This window comes from Misgurnus anguillicaudatus, chromosome 21 (genome assembly GCF_027580225.2).
Source record: "Misgurnus anguillicaudatus chromosome 21, ASM2758022v2, whole genome shotgun sequence".
NCBI classification, from domain to species: domain Eukaryota; kingdom Metazoa; phylum Chordata; class Actinopteri; order Cypriniformes; family Cobitidae; genus Misgurnus; species Misgurnus anguillicaudatus.
In genome coordinates, this window is record NC_073357.2 from 60871054 (window position 1) to 60888469 (window position 17416).

A 17416-nucleotide genomic window follows, 5' to 3' on the forward strand; every position below is an offset into this window, starting at 1 on the left:
GTATGCAGCCTACAAATGCGACCCATAGAGGCTGCAGCAGACTTCCGATTGGGAAACGCGCCCCTGTATTAAGTGAACTGACCTCAGCTCTAGGTCCAGCTACAATAAGTAAGCAATTTTCATTTTTTACTGGGTTGTTTTTGTTTTCAGGAATTGACCCATCTTAAAACCCATCATCTTTTCTTGATTCTACAATCACAACCGTTGCTTTCATAGAAGTACCAAGCATTAGCATTAATTTTAATAATAATAAAAACTAGATCAATTGAGGGAGTCACTCAATTCTTAAAACCTGACTGATTGGGAGTCGACAAACTAAACTGAAACTTAATTTTTTTGTCCTTTTTATGAAAATTGTAAACACTTCACTACACTTTGTACATTGTAATGTTCAGTCTTGTTTAATAAACACTTATGGCAGTTTTTCCAAGTCTTCATTTGTTTTTTTTTCTTCCTGCAAATGTTTCAATAATTATCGTACCGTGGGCATCATACCGAAATACTACCGTACCGTGAATTTTTGATACCGTTACATCCCTAGTAAACACATAACAAGCTCAAAATAGTTTTAATGTGTGTAATAGTATGAATGAAATCTGGACGTACTACATTTGCTACACTGTCATGTGACCACCCTACTGAACACCAGCATAGAGATCAAAATTCTATCTATCAGTTAGGCAGCAGTTTATTGTGTTCATCGCTAGTCATAATTCTACATTAGTGATGCATTACAATTGTCACTGTGATTTGATTTTGGTACTATTGTTTTGTGTGTGTGTGTGTGTGTGTGTGTGTGTGTGTGTGTGTGTGTGTGTGTGTGTGTGTGTGTGTGTGTGTGTGTGTGTACCTGGTAATTATCACGTTGTGAGGACCAATTGTCCCCACAAAGATAGGAATGCCAGTGTTTTTGTGACCTTGCGGGGACATTTTGATGTCCCCATGAGGAAACAAGCTTTTAAATCAAACAGAATGATGTTTCTTGAAAATGTGACCAGTCACGGAAAGTAGGGACACAAGTCGGATCTGGGCATTTTGAGTTATTCACAGATTCTGAAAGTGCAGTTTCTAAGCTTTCCAACGATGTGTAACACATGGAAATCTGATAAGATCTGGAGAAGTTGTGGCCATTTGAATATAGGAACTCAGAAATACTCAAACCGAGAAAATCGAGACGAAAGGGACTTTTCTTTCCAACTGGGGGAGACAATAGGGATCATTTACATCTCATTTAGCTAAGCCATACCCCCTGTAAAGCCGTTTTGAGATACATGTTCTAGCATCATATGTAGAATTTTATGACAGAAGTCCAAATGACAACATGCAAAACTAAACATGACTTTTTACCTTTGTGTTGATCACAAGTCGAATCCAGTCTGTTTCAGATTATCAAATGACCATTTTGTCCACAAATGCGTATATCCGTGAAATATAGATTGTTTACATCATATTTCGCATGAATGTCTGGTAATACAATATAATATACAATCTGAAGATTATTTACATCGTAACATGTAAGGGTATATGAGATTACACTCCGTTAAACACATGAACCCGCCTTCAAAGTTTGTATTTAAAATGGGGAGGAAGGTAGTATCATAGATCATCCAAACAGCGCCGTCGAAAACGTGACGTCCTTTAGAGATGTTACCAATCGTTCCTCCATCAGCCAATAACTTCATGGAAAATATTGATATACAAAGCATGTAGCCAATTATATAAAGAATACAACGATCTCTATGTAACTTCTGTGTGTTTGGACTCATGCTGCGCTGCAAGAACTGACATAGAGATGACGTCAAAGTACCGCGAGAGCGAGACGAAATTAAACTACTCCGCAAGATTTCTTGAAGAGCTCTCGCGGTACTTTGACGTCATCCGACTGCGGCGCCGCATAAAGTCAGTGACGCGGCTGACTGTTATTTGTTCCGCCCCAGCTTCTTTTATTTTTCTTTTGTTTTGTGCGCCCGAGCTTTACAGTCTAGGGAGATGCACGCTACAATTTTGAAAAAAAAAAACAACTTAGCAAACATGTCTGAGGAACAGGGCAGCCGCGTCACTACAGTCACGTGACTTCACGCTCGCGCCGGAAGAGAAGACAATGCTGAATAAAGTCATAATTCTGCTATTTTTGGACCAAACTGTATTTCCGATGCTACAACACAATCTAACTGACCCACTGATGTCATATGGACTACTTTGATGATGTTTTTATTACCTTTCTGGACATGGAAACCATACATAGATTTTCAATGAAGGAGATAGAAAGCTATCGGACTAAATCTAACGATAAAACATCTTAAACTGTGTTCCGAAGATGAATGGAGGTCTTCCGAGTTTATAACGACATAAGGGTGAGTCATTAATTACTTTACTTTCATTTTTGGGCGAACTATCCTTGTTTAATAGTCACACTGTTCCCTTTGGGGGCGGAGGCAAAAACACAAGCTTATACAGTATGTAAATATACACAGACAATGACGCCCCCCGCTGCACGCTAGAATCTCCAGAAAAACAAGCCTATTTTAACCGCAAAATGTACGCTTTTAAATATACTAAAACGGCTATCTCAAACATGGAGAGGCTTCTTCGTGATCTCAACTAACAGATTCTGCAATAAAACGAAAACCACAAATTTTGGAAAAAAAACTTTGTTTCTCATTTTCTCGAAACTTGTGCTGCCGACTTGTGTCCCTGGTTTCCGTGACGGGTCACAAATGTGAAGTAGTAGAAGGGTTTCTGTGATGGTTGGGGTTAGGGAATGGGGTAGGTAAGGGGAATAGAATATACAGTTTGTACGGGATAAAATGCATTACATCTATGGAATGTCCCCACAAAACATGGAAACCAGAATGTGTGTGTGTGTGTGTGTGTGTGTGTGTGTGTGTGTGTGTGTGTGTGTGTGTGTGTAATAGGAGGGAAAGTGGTCAGATCATCTGTGTGAAAGAGCTCATGGTTACATCTGTAAGAAGAAAGCTTCCACTAAACCTGAAGGATCTCCAGAGGTCATCAGTCCTGGATGTCCAGCTGTGAGTCTGCATCACCTCATACTCTTTATTATACTTCAATAAACAAAATTAAAAAAAAATGACAAAAAGTCAGAAAATAAACATGCTGAAAAATAATGGGTTAAAGCCAAATAATAGTAAATTAAAGTGCCTCTGGCATGTTTTCTTGTAAATAAGCATTTCATAAGGCTTTTATTTTTAGGTTAAGCAATTTTTCAATAAAAAAACCTACATTTTTGAAAAGCATGAGGCCGGAATTTGAAGCTAAGGTATTTGATGACCATGTCAGGATCCTGCCTAGGAGTGTTGTTTTGTATATATGTCATGATGGCAGGGTTCTGGCAGTCCCATGCTCTATCTGGAGTTTCATGGCCTTGATTATTGGGTCATGTGCCTCCGGTGTCTTGTCTCTTGTCCCCGCCCTCTCCTGCTTATTGTTAATCATTAGTTCATTCCCATCACCTGTTCCCTCCTTGTTATCTTGTTTGGTTTCCTTATTTAATGTCATTGTTTCCTTTGTTCTGTGCAGGATCATTTTGTATCGTTGTGTCTAGTCCAGTTAATATGTCAAGCTGTTTGTCAAGTTTAGTGTTAGGTCTTTGTTTGTGTAGCCTTTATATATATATATCCTGTTGATGTGTTTTGCCCCCCACGTGGGTTATTGTTTTGTCTTGTGTTTGTCATTAAAGTCTTTAATTTAACCCTTCATCGTCCGCGCTTGGGTTTTCATCTGAAATACCTGACAGACCATATAATACATGAGAGAGCATTGTTGGTTATCATCATTATCTCATTTTTCATGGAGATGGCGTTTAGTTGCTTTTGCATTAATTGTAATGTATCTTCAATTTATTTGTCAAGATATTTTAACAGTTTGTGTTTTCTGTCTATGTGGTCATGAAAGTTGTGTATTAAAGGGACACTAAAGGACAAATATGCTCATTTTTCAGCTCCCCTAGAGTTTTTACCATTTTGGAATTATTTCAGCTGATCTCAAGGTCTGGAGGTACCACTTTTAGCATAGCTTATCAAAATCCATTGAATCAGCTTAGACCATTGGCATTGCGCTAAAAAATGATCAAAGAGTTTTGATATTTTTCATATTTAAAATTTGACCCTTCTGTAGTTACACTGTGTACTAAGATCGACGGAAAATTAAAAGTTTTCTAGGCAGATATAGCTAGGACTATACTCTCATTCTGGCATAATATTCAAGGATTTTGCTGCTGTAACATGGTGGCAGCAGATGCAATGATACTATGGATTAATAGATTATGCTAAGGTATACTAAAAGTGGTACCGCCAGACCTGGAGATCGACTGAATGGATTCCAAAACTGTAAAAATCAAATGTTTAACTCTAGAGGAGCTGAAAAAAGAGCATATTTACAAAAAAGTCGAGTGTCTCTTTAAGTGTTGTTTAAATGTATATTTTATTTAAGAAACATTTGGTGATAGTGAGAATGTCTTTTCACAGGGTTGGTTTAGGTTTGGCTATTACTGTTATAGCATTGCCATGGAAACCAAAACTTTTGATGATGCCAAACTGACGTGTAAGCAGACTGCAGCTAACCTGGTTGATGTTGCCAGCAGGTGAGTAGATGATATTTAGTAATACTTCACTAAATTACAGTAAGATGAATAATACAATGCCATATCTTTGCTATTAGAAATGAGAGCGCATTTCTCATCAGTCTGGTTGGTCTTCGACCTGAGAAATATTTCTGGATTGGTTTGTCTAATACTCATCAGACTGAGCAATTCCAGTGGATCAATGGTGATAAAGTCAAGTTTACACACTTTAATGTAGGCATGCCAGGTATGTGGATGAGTTTCATTGTGTTCGTCTGTGTGACATCAATCAAAGTCAAATCTACAAGAGTTTAACTTCTCACGTCTTTATATTTTCACACTCAGATAAGCACAGAGGTTGTGTGGCAATGTTAACAGGAACTTCAGCAGGATTATGGGATGTATTGGCCTGCAACACTAAACAGAAATACATCTGTAAGAAAATAGCAGAAGGAGTCACTACAACCCGAGAGCCTCCGACCACACGACCTCTCAGCTGCCCGTTTAAATGGTTTAAAAAAGATCCAGGCAATTGTATTCGGGTAAATGTGAAGACATACAATTCTCCTGAAACACTGAGCATCTGTAACAGCTCGAACCAGAAGCATTATTATGATCTTCATGTTGAGCTATGCAGCTAAGTTTTGTTCTGAACATTTTTATATGGATTTCTTAGCTCTATAGAAAGACAAAGTTTGAGAAGAAGACTTGGTTTGAAGCGCGTGACTTCTGTCGAGCTGTTGGTGGTGATTTAGTGAGCTTTCATTCAGCAAAAGAAATTAATGAGTTACCATGGTAAGTCCTCACAACTGCTTAAGTTTTTAAATTGAAATGACAGGGTAAAATATTCACAAAATTCTAATTTCAAAGTTCAATGTTTAAAATAATTTAATATTTAACTTTGAACCCTTATGCTTCACATTTCTTGTCAAAATAATTAGGGCTGCATAACGATTAACACTCTGGGGTCGGCTGTGGCGCGGGCGCCTCAAACTCTTTACTTTTCAATCACTCCGCAAAGAGACTTAGATAACTCTGCTGATTTTTGACATACAGGTATGATTTATACATCATTTAAAATGTTGAAGTGTCTAGTTTTTTTCTGTCCACTCCCAATAAAAACAGAATGTTGTGCTTTTCGCAAAATTAAGAAAATAAACATGTTGCGCGTTTTGTTCTCTCTCCCTCAGGGAAGTCCTTTCTCAAAGAAAAATTAACTGTAACTTCACGAATACATGTCATATAAACAAAAGATAAATGTCTACATAATGCTTGGAATGTCAGCTTTTAAATGATGTAAGTGAGATCGAAAACGTCTCAGGTAACGTATGTAACCCTGGTTCCCTGAGAAGGGAACGAGATGCTGCGTCGCCATAGCAACGCTTTGGGCAACGCCTCGGCGTGACTAATCTGAAGCACGTGTAAAACATAAACAATTATGAGATAATTGTATACTGACAGTGATGCCGTGCGGACCAGGGGTATAAGAAGGCATCCCACACAAACACACTCGCTACCAAGTGCCGAAGCAAGTGCCTGCAGGGATGCAAAGAGTATGGCATGGAGACGCAGGGAATCAGGGTTACATACGTAACCTGAGACGTTCCCTTTCGAGGAACTCGAGCTGTGTCGCCATAGCAACGCTTTGTGGAACGAGATGCCCACGCTTCCATACTACCAAATGCCTGCAGCGTGTATAACTGAACACAGTCAAGGCAAAAGAACCTGGGACCCTAAAGAGGAGTCTAGGTCTAAGTTATAAAACCTAACGACGGTGAGCGGCGAAGACCAACCGGCCGCATCACATGTGTTCCTGGAGTAAAGCGCCTGACCCTAAGGCCTTAGTGGCAGCCATACCCCGAGTAGAGTGGGCACTCACAGCGACGGGTGAGAGTATACCCTGATGTTCATAAGCCAGTGAGATAGCATTTACTATCCATCTGCTCAGAGTCTTCTTGGTCACCGGTAAACCTTTTCTGGGTGAAACAAAGCACACAAATAACTGCTCTGACTCCTCCACTGAGCAGTCATGTGAACATATGTATCCAGTGCTCGCACATGACACACCAAATTCAGCTTTTCCTGGTCCGCACTCCTGAATGGGGGAGGACAAAGGGCCTGCAGAACAATGGGCCTCGGCACATTGTTCAGCACCTTAGGAACAAAACCTGGCTTTGGGTGTAGAAAAGCCTTAGCCATCCCTGGTGCAAACTCAGACCTGCAGGGGATACTGACAGGGCCTGAAGGTCCCCCACTTGCTTTAAAGAAGTAATAGCCAGAAGGAAGTCTGAAAGGCCAGAAACCTATCTGGCGAAGTCTCAAGTGGCTTGAACGGAGCCAACGAGAGCCCTTCCAGCACGACCGCTAGGTCCCAAGTGCGCACCCTGGAGCGACTAACAGGTCGCAACCTACGAGTCCCATGAAGAAAGCGAGCCACTAATGGGTGTCTACCCACTGACGAGCCTTCCACAAGAGTATAGTAGACCGAAACTGCTGCCGTTAAACCTTAATGGTGGAAGGAGTAAACTCATCAGAGAAACGCTCCTGCAGAAATCTTAGAACTACGTCGACAGGGCAGTAAACTGGGTCTGTCATATGAGCTGAACACCAAGAGGTGAAAATTTCCCACTTAAGGGAATAAAGTTTCCCCGTGGAGGGATAAACACAACCAGAGGTGGGCATACAGACGTAGCCTCGACCACGCCTGTACCATGGAAACCACAGTGGGCAAAGTGTGGTGTCCTGGGATGCAAACAGATCTACCTCTGCGCGTCCAAATCTTTTCCAGATGTGGTTCACCACATCTAGATGTAGTCTCCACTCCCACTGGAGATGTCGGTTGTCTTGAAGGGGCATCTGCCACATTCAGGTGGCCTGGTATGTAGAGTGCCCTCAGAGAGTCCAGAAGTGTATGGTAGGCAGAAACTGCTGCCACCTATATCTTAAAGGTGGAGTAAAGATATGGTCTCCACAACCTCAGTTGGTAGAATGACATTCTTCCAAAGGAGTATGGTAGGCAGAGACTGCTACCACCTAAACCTTAGTGTGGAAGGAGTTAACCCAGCAGAGATATGCTCCTGCAGAAACCTCAGTACTACGTCAAGGGGCAGTTGACTGGGTCTGTCAGGTGAGCTGAACACCAAAAGGTGAAGTTTCTCTACTGAAGGGCATAAGCTTCCTCGTTAAGGGAGCTCTGAAGTTATCATCTGGTTTCCACAACCTCATTCGGGAGCATGAGGTCCTTCCAAAGGAGCATGGTAAGCAGAGACTGCTCCCACCTAGACCTTAAGGGTGGAAGGAGTTAAGCCAGCAGAGAATTGCTGCTGCAGAAACCTCAGTACTACATAAACAGGGCAGTTGACTGGGTTTGTAAGGGGAGTTAAACACCAATAGGTGAAATATTCTCCACTTAAGGGCATAAAGCTCTCTCGAGGGGTTGTCCAGACGAGGTATGAGGTCCTTCCAGAAGGAATATGGTAGGCAGAAACCGCTGCCACCTAAGCCTTAATAAGGGAAGGAATTAAGCCAATTGCTCCTGCAGAAACCTCAGTACCACATAAATAGGGCAGATGACTGGGTCTGTCAGGCGAACTGAACACCATGAGGTGAAGTTTCTCCACGTAGTGCCTAAGCTCCTGAGGGAGCTCTGGAGTAACCATATGGTCTCCACAACCTCAGTTGGGAGCATGACATACTTCCAAAGGAGTATGGTAGGCAGAAAATGCTGTCACCTAAGCCTTAAGAGTGGAAGGAATTAAGCCAGCAGAGAATTGCTCCTGCAGAAACCTCAGCACCACATAAACAGGGCAGTTAACTGGGTCTGTCAGGTGAGCTGAACACCATGAGGTGAAGTTTCTCCACGTAGTGCCTAAGCTCCTGAGGGAGCTCTGGAGTAATCATATGGTCTCCACAACCTCAGTTGGGAGCATGACATCCTTCCAAAGGAGTATGGTGGGCAGAGACTGCTGCCACCTAAACCTTAAGAGTGGAAGGAGTTAAGCCAGCAGAGAATTGCTCCTACAGAAACCTCAGCACCACATAAACAGGGCGGTTAACTGGGTTTGTCAGGAGTAAAGTATGGTCTCTACAACCTCAGTTGAGAGACCTGAGCCTATGAGCCTGGCCCCCTCAGAGGCCAAACCAACAGGCCATATCTCTGGCAAGCTTCCTCCAGAACTTCTGTGGCAGAGTGATTGGGGAAAAAAAGAAAGCCACATTGGGCAGTGTGTGCGGTCCTGAGACGCAAACAGATCCACCTCTGCGCGTCCAGATCCTCTCCAAATGTGATTCACCACATCTGGCTGGAGTCTCAACTCCCCAGCAATCGGTGTTGCCATACAGGGCATTTGCCATATTCAAGTGGCCTGGGATCTAAACTGTCGTCAACGAGCACAGTTTGTCCAGAGACCACAATGCCATTATCCCAAAATCAATAATGTAGTGATTTTGGCCCTCTCAGCTTTCCATACTGTACTCCAACCTGTGGGGAGTGCGTCTGGTCGGCGTCACACGCCAGTAGCGCGCACCCAAAAACAGGCCTTAGGATGGAAACCAAGGTCTTCTCCACACCACCAGAGCATGCAGGCAATAATGCGTGACTGTGATTGCAGACCTCCTTAAAGATGTTTTTAAGAAACAACCAATGTGATGCCTGTCTAGACAAACACATGATGGCTCCTCAGGTCTAGAAGGAAATGGGACTCCAACCCATACCATCATCATTTCCAAGGCAATTTCAGTGCCATAGCCGATGATGAGTTTCAGCGATTTTTGATCCTTTTGGCTTTCCATAATCGCAACAACCTGTGAGGGATGCGTCTGTTGTCAGCGTCACACATCGACAACGCGCACCCAACACAGGACCTTGGGACAGAAGCCATGGCTTTCTTCCTGTTACCAAAGCACGCAAACAACGGTGCGTGACTTTGATCATGCGAGACGGGTTTCCCCTCAGGAAAACCCTCACGTGTTGAATTGAGACATAAGCTCTAATGTAAGGACTCAGTCCTCGGATCTGATTGCATCACAATCGGTTTCAGTAACAGCATAGAACTGAGCCGCATCACTGAACGATTCCCCTCCTTTTGGAACAATAAAGTAAAGGCTGTAAGCTGTCATTTCTCATGTGGAGGTTCTACAGCCTCCTGCACAAGAATGTAGCCATGCTCCACTACTGGAGCCAGCTGTATGCAGATGAAGGTTAATGGCGGCTGCCTGTCGTACTACACACCGAAGGGAAGCAGGCACCATGTATGAGGTGTGAGCTGCTTTGCTTCAATAAGAAAGTGAGTGCCAAGAACGAAGACGTCACCCGCCTCAGCAGATGAGGGTCTCGAATCGTAACACACAAAATCATTATCTGACTTACGTCGCACCAGCGGCCGATCAGGAGAATAAATGCTGTGCACAGCTGTACAAGCAACACACAGCATAGACACAAATTCACTGTTTGACTCATCGAACAATGACAAACAGCTCATGCAGGCTGTGACAGGCAGATACACATACATAGTCTACACATACAGGTGTAAAAAACGTATGTATATATAATACCTCCATACTGTAAAAAGAGGAGGCTTCACGTGGAAACTGCACGTTTAGCCTTAAACAGTAGGCGGATTATGAAGAGGATCCTTCGGAGACAGACAGCTGAAAATATATGGCTCTCATGCAGGGCGCCTTCCCGATCCGGCGAGAGAGAGACTTCACGTGCAGGCGGAGATATCGCCGCCTGCACGAAATCATATGGCGACTCCCACGAGCACAACCGGCGCTGAAAAGCGGGATCGCAACCGCGAGCCCAAGCTTCCTAGAGAGTGAGAGACAGATGTCACGGGTGTAGGCGGGGATACCGCCCCCTGCACGCACGAGTGCAGTCACCGCTCTGCCTCGACAGAAGCGGGGCCGGATCCGCGAGCCTGAGATAACCTTCTCTAAACGCGAAGCTGGAGCGCAACACGTGCACGGGAATGATCACAATGCACACAGCCAATATCCTCAAAAGCCAACTGTGCGTGCTGCGCTCGAAGAAACATATACATGTGTATCCTGGTCTGTGATATCGCGCTGACAGGGAGATACACATACTTGAACTTCTTGAACATACTTCAGATTTATGCAAACATACACGTAGTCACTTGCTGAGGCACTAAAAGCGAGTGGGTTTGTGTGGGATGCCTTCTTATACCCCTGGTTCGCACGGCATCACGGTCAGTATACAATTATCTCATCGTTGTTTGTGTTTTGCACGTGCTTCGGATTGGTCGCGCCGGGGCGTTCCCCGGGGCGTTGCTGTGGCGATGCAGCTCGAGTTCCTCGAAAGGGAACATATATTGTCATTCGGTGTAAACTGTATGAGAAGTAGGAGAGATCATCTCTCTAATGTTACCTGATTATCTATAATGAGAAGAGATCGCCACACCCCCGCGCCATTGAAGTGAATGAGCAGAGACATCCATATGCATAACTTGTGCGTCCTGCAGTCAATGGATACGCAATCCACAACCCAGTCTCTCCATTCCTTGTTGTTTCATCCGAATGCACCAAAACATGACATCGAAATCCTTATTTACTTGCATATGTGTGTCAGTATCTCCAGACGCGAGTGTTTCTTTGTTCTTCCGTCAAACATTTAACGCGAGGGAAACACACATAAACAAACACACAAGTCAGGAAACTCAACACGTTTTTTGGTATTCTCATAAAATACGCGATGGCAAACAATACAATCCTTTTTTAGTTGCGTATGTGTGTCAATATCTCCAGACGTGAGTGTTTCTTTGTTCTTCCGTCAAGCATTTCACTCGAGGGAAAACGCATACACAAACACACGAGTCAGGAAACTCGACGCGGTTTTTGGTATTCTTATAAAATACGCAATTGCAAACAGTACAATCCTTATTTTCTTGCGTCTAAGGTTATATCTCCGCACAGCAAGTTTATTAATCACAGGATCACTCGCATTACTGCTTTCATTGTCAACACGTGAGCGAGTAATGGTGGCGGCGGGTGTAAACAAACAAGTTTGTCACGCTTGTCCCTTGTTGTGTTTCTACTATAATGATTACTAAAACACAAATAAGAGTCCAGACAACGATAGGCAGTTCTTCTTTAGAGTTGTTTACTGAACAAAAGTAAACCTGTCGCTGGCAAACCAAATACTAACCCTGTGTTAAAATTTTCGATGGCCAAACAGTACCTTTACTATGATTACTATGGTTTTTAAAGGTATACTTGTGAAATTAGTAGAAAATATTTCTATTTCTATATATACACACATTATATATATTTTTTTTGTTATAAATTCCCAAGTAAACCTTATCATTGTAACAGTAGCCTACATTTACTATGATTACTATGTTTTTTAAAGGTATACTTGTGAAATTAATAGAAAATATTTCTATATATACACACATTGTATATATATATATAACCTTATCATGCTTTTACTACAGAGAAAGTTACATTCCTGTTGAACATTCCTACAAGGCTCATTATGTGGCTCATTATGCGACTGTTGTGTTCCTCAGCTGTCAATCACTCATTATTCAGGAGCTTTCACGCCTCCACGCACACAGCCTTTCCCAAGCAAATGTGTTTTAGAAATTGTAAATCAATATATTCTTTCATGTGAATGAGAAGGCCAGATGATTTTCACATAATTTTGAAGAAAAAAACTCTAGACTACTAGATCCTGTTTTGGAAAGTCTTGGGAATGTTTAGAATGAGTTTTGTGGACTTGTATCAGTAGCCGCTTTTGCACTATCGGGCCTGTGCGAGGCAGGGCTTCAAACGGGCCTCACGGAGCCAATAGCCTCAGACCTCCAGCTGTGTAGCCAAAATCACGACGCGTTTGCATTGTCAAGCCAATAGCGCCGCAGCGGTTCAGAAAACCCCGCCCTTAATACGCCTACCTGGATGTAACGTCACACAACTCCGCCTGTTTTACCGTGAGGAAGTCACTTCAATCTGACAGGAGACGGGAGTTAGATCGCATCATCATACAACACACATAATGAAAAATAACTGAGGCGGCTGTTTGCACGGTGAAAGCGAAGATGAGAAGATAGAGATGTTTGCTTCATCCGCGGTGTTACTCTTGGAAGTTTATGTTGGCTGCACACGAGCGATCTCACAACGAGACAATATCAGATCAATAAGCAATAGTAAACTTTATGAAGTGGTAATTACAAATAAAGCGTTCATCTACCTAATGTGCCATTATACTATATACACAATATTTTAAAGAATATAACGAGTCCTAGTTTTACATTTATGTAAAATAATCTTATTTTAAAATATGCACGTGTCTAATTATGTAACGTTACGTTTGTAATTATAGTTCTATGGCGATGTAAACATACTTACACATTATAAGAGGTGTGATATCTTTAATCATGAAAACGTTAATAGTTGAGCATCACATGAAACACAAGGTAACTGTCGTATAGCTATTTCAATAATGTGTCAATCAATAAATACTTTTGTCTATAAAGAACTGCCTCGAATAGCTGAATAGAACTGAAAATCACTTTACTTTCATCTCAAAAATCAAAACGTTTGAGAAATCATTAGAAAATGTACTCGTTAAGAATCAACTCTGAATATACACATGTATTTAAAAAGCTATGTTACAGTGGTTAAGTTAATGATGGTTATATTTACCATTTTGTGGCATCTTACCATTTCTGTGTTTCAGATGTGATTATTAAGCAATCATTTTCAATAAACTGACAAGCAGCCGTAGTAATAGCGCGGTACTTTATTTACATATGAAGTTTATATCAGTGAACAAACAGTGTATTTAAAGACATCTCCTCCGGACTGATTTCAACATCCATGGCTCCTGTCGTCTCATCATCATCATCTTCGTTTCATCTCCTGCTCTTTCATCTGTTGCTGTATCATCTCTCATATACAAAATAAAAACTCCTGGATGACAAACTGAAAGCTTTACGTTGGCATTTTTCTGTAAAACGGACACAAAAGAAAGCAGCACATGTGACGTTTTGTATAAAGGGTTTGTAAATACACATACAGTATACCGACATATAAAGTTTGCTACATTCATATAAGAGTTTAATTAATCTCCAAAATACCAGAAAGCATGGCTATGACTATAATGAAACCATGGTTACTTTTTCTAAGGGCTGACTAAAAAATTCAACAGAGATGACAATATAACACAAAAAACACAATAAACACCCATGTAAGACACTTCTGCAATAGTTATTTGTATTTTAAGTGTTTTGTATGCAAACGTAATGTAGCATTTGTATTTTTATTTTAAGTGTTTTGTATGCAAACGTTATGTAGCATGTTAACTCACCGACTGTAGATACCATCGTGACTCGATCGCTTTAATACATGGAGTGATGGACGATGAAATGATGATTCGACACACATCTTTAATTTCTCAGCACTGTTGCACTTTAAACACTTTGTTCTGTGCCCGAAACTTTATAAACTTCTCCCGAACCGGTAGCGGTGTGCGCCGGATCCTTAGCATGGCGAGTTCGGTGTTGTAACACGTGTTTGTTTTTTTTACATATGCAGATCATTTTCTTCAGTCCGAAGTACAAACATAGCAGGCATCTTCCGTGAAACAGTCAATTACTGGTGATCCCGGTTATATTTCAAGTTTTAAATCTGCAGACAGATGGATGCGCATCTTGCCAGAGACTCAGATAAACTCCGCCTTAGACCTTTACCACTCCCCTAGCCCCGAGAAGCCCGCTCTGGCCCAACGATTTCGGCGGGCCAGAAAAGCCGGGCCTTAAGCACCAACGAAGCACCAGTGAAGCAGGATCATGCCCTGGAAGTGACAATGCAAACGCGACAGGCCTCGGCAGGCACTGGCACGCCCGCTTGAAGCCCGATAGTGCAAACACGGCTAGTGACTTAAAAATTTAGCTTTTTCAAAAACCACGCATAAACATTTTTCTCTCAAAAATACAAACATGTACATACATGTTGATCATACAATATTGTAGCCCAGTTTGTGCTGAACTCAGTGTTATGAGACTTTTGCCATTTATATGTTTTTAAGTAACTGAAAAAAGCCCAGATGTCAATGCATGTCAAAACTTCCCTAGGGCCCTAAAAACCCCTTAGACCCCAGAAGGTTAATCACAACTAATCGTTTGCAAAATAAAAGCTCTTGTTACATCATATATGTGTATGTGTACTATGTATAATAATTATGTATAAATAAATACATGCCCGCACCTTCCTGGCCACCTGAACTGCCCGCACTTCAGTGGTCCCTCAACTGCCCGCACCTCCGTGGGCACCTGAACCACCTGCATCTCCGTGGGCACCCGAACTGCCTGCACCTCAGTGGCCACCTGAACTGTCTGCACCTTCTTGGCCACCTGAACTGCCCACACCTCAGTGGCCAGCTGAACCCTAATATATTTCCCCACCTCCGTGGCCACCTGAACTTTCTGCACCACCGTGCCCACCTGCACCTCTGTGGCCCCTTGAACTGTCCGCACCTCCTTAGCCACCTCAACCGCTCGCACCTCCGTGGCCACCTGAACTGCCCGCACTTCAGTGGTCCTTCAACTGCCCGTACCTCCGTGGCCACTTTAACCCGCCGCACCTCCATGGGCACCTGAACCACCCGCACCTCCGTGGCCATCTGAACCGCCCGCACCTCCGTGGCCACCTGAAATGCCTACACCTCCGTTGCCACCTGAACCGCCCGCACCTCCGTGGGCACCTGAACCACCCGCACCTCCGTGGGCACCTGAACCGCCCGCACCTCCGTGGGCACCTGAACCGCCTGCACCTTCGTTGGACCCATGATCCGCCCGCACCTCCGTGGTCACCTGAACCGCCCGCACCTCCGTGGTCACCTGAACCGCCCGCACCTCCGTGGTCACTTGAACCGTCCGCACCTCCTTGGCCACCTGAACCGCCCGCACTTCAGTGGCCAGCTGAACCCTGATATGTCCGCACCTCCATGGCCACCCGAACCATCCACACCACCGTGCCAAGCTGAACTGCCCGCACCTCTGTGGCCACTTGAACTGTCCGCATCTCCTTGGCCACCTGAACTGCCCGCACGTCAGTGGCCCATGGCCACTTGAACTGTCCACGGCCGCACCTCCGTGGCCACCAGAACCGCCCACACCTGCGTGGGCACCTGATCCACCCGCACCTCCGTGGCCACCTGAACCGCCCGCACCTCTGTGGTCATCCTGAACCGTCCGCACCTCTGTGGCCACCTGAACCGCCCGCACCTCCGTGGCCACCTGAACTGTCCGTTTTGAGAACCCTCGCCATCTCCTTTTACTTCACCACACGTAACAATGTATATATACATGTAAATATTTCTTAAATGTATACATGCATGTATGTGTATTTATATATACATTATTATTATACACAGTACACACACATAGCCTATATCAGGGTTCCCCAAATCTTATCCCAGAGGGCCAGAGCACTACAGAGTTTAGGTCCAACCCTAATCAAACTTCTAGTGAAGACCTTGATTAGCTTGCTCAGGTGTGTTTGATCAGGGTTGGAGCTAAACTATGTAGTGCTCCAGCCCTCTAGGGTAAGTTTGGGGAACCCTGGCCTATATGATGAAAACAAAAATGTATATTCTGTAAACCAGTGTTCCCCAAATCTTACCCTGGAGGGCCAGAGCACTGCAGAGTTTAGGTTCAACCCTAATCAAACTTAGCCACCTGTGATTTTCTAGTGATCATGAAGACCTTGATTAGCTTGCTCAGGTGTGTTTGATCAGGGTTGGAGCTAAACTCTGCAGTGCTCCGGCCCTCCAGGGTAAGATTTGGGGAACACTGCTGTAAACGATTAGTTGCGATTAATCGTTATGCAGCCTTATAAACAATAATCACTCTCATCTTTATGCTCAAGGTATGCAAAGTCAGAGCAGATGTGGATCGGCTTCAATTCATTGGACAGGAATTCTGGTTTTGTGTGGTCAGATCAAACTCCTGTGAGTGATTTCTCATCACCGTCTGTCTATTTGTGTTGATTCATCGAGGCTTTTCCTTCTAATTATTTTAGATTTTGTATCTTGTTTCTGTTTAGTCCGATTATGAGAACTGGGCCTCCGGTGAACCAAACAACCATAATAATGAGGAACACTGTGTAGAATGTGACTCTCGTGAATACAAGTGGAATGATCAAGATTGTGAGGAATATAATGACTGGATCTGTCAGATTCCTATAGGTACACAGATTTATGCACATATGTACAGTATTCAGTATTACTGTAACACAAATGTTGGGATGTTTGAATGTCTTTGCATTAGATGACAACAATGTCAATGAAAATTTTAAGCTGGTGTATGTTTGTTTTATAATTTTAATGCCTTAAAAAGACTTTGTTCTTATAACAGGTGTAACTCTAAAATCCCCTCTGGCATCAGTCATTCAAGGTAAAGATTCACTCATGTATGTGTTATTCAACAGCATTTATCTGTTTAATCTCTGAATGGCTCTGGCCATACATCTCGGAAAACTAAATCATTTGAATATGAGGGAGGATCCTTTGGAGAAGATGATTGTGATACATTTCCGGGCATAAAGCTGCTTCCATTCCAGCTTCATTCAGATTCCTGACTGATGGTGCTCTCTCCACAAAGCCTGATTCATGAACTTGATAGTCTGCTAGACATGCAGGGACTCTCATTTGTCATCTAGGTCAGACAACAGGATAATCTGGCTAGGAACGGGATGTCATCTCTTTATTGTGATTCATCATATCCTTCTCGAAGGACCATATGAAATGGAGGGGTTCGTTGTAATGTTAAATTTGAGGGGTGTCAAACACAGTAGGCAGTCTGCCAGAGCTAAATG

The 17416-nt window shown here is 43.1% G+C and overlaps 1 protein-coding gene across 1 annotated transcript in view; it reads left to right on the forward strand.

Moving 5' to 3' along the window:
• The window catches only part of LOC141353112 (macrophage mannose receptor 1-like), a 67102-nt gene that overhangs the window by 22657 nt on the left and 27029 nt on the right, over positions 1-17416 (forward strand). Inside the window, exons 9-17 of the mRNA XM_073859583.1 lie at positions 217-218; positions 2925-3029; positions 4485-4600; positions 4678-4826; positions 4925-5121; positions 5256-5374; positions 16469-16550; positions 16646-16787; positions 16957-16995. Coding sequence (XP_073715684.1) covers positions 217-218; positions 2925-3029; positions 4485-4600; positions 4678-4826; positions 4925-5121; positions 5256-5374; positions 16469-16550; positions 16646-16787; positions 16957-16995 — 951 coding nt within the window. The remainder of the gene's footprint in view (positions 1-216; positions 219-2924; positions 3030-4484; positions 4601-4677; positions 4827-4924; positions 5122-5255; positions 5375-16468; positions 16551-16645; positions 16788-16956; positions 16996-17416) is intronic.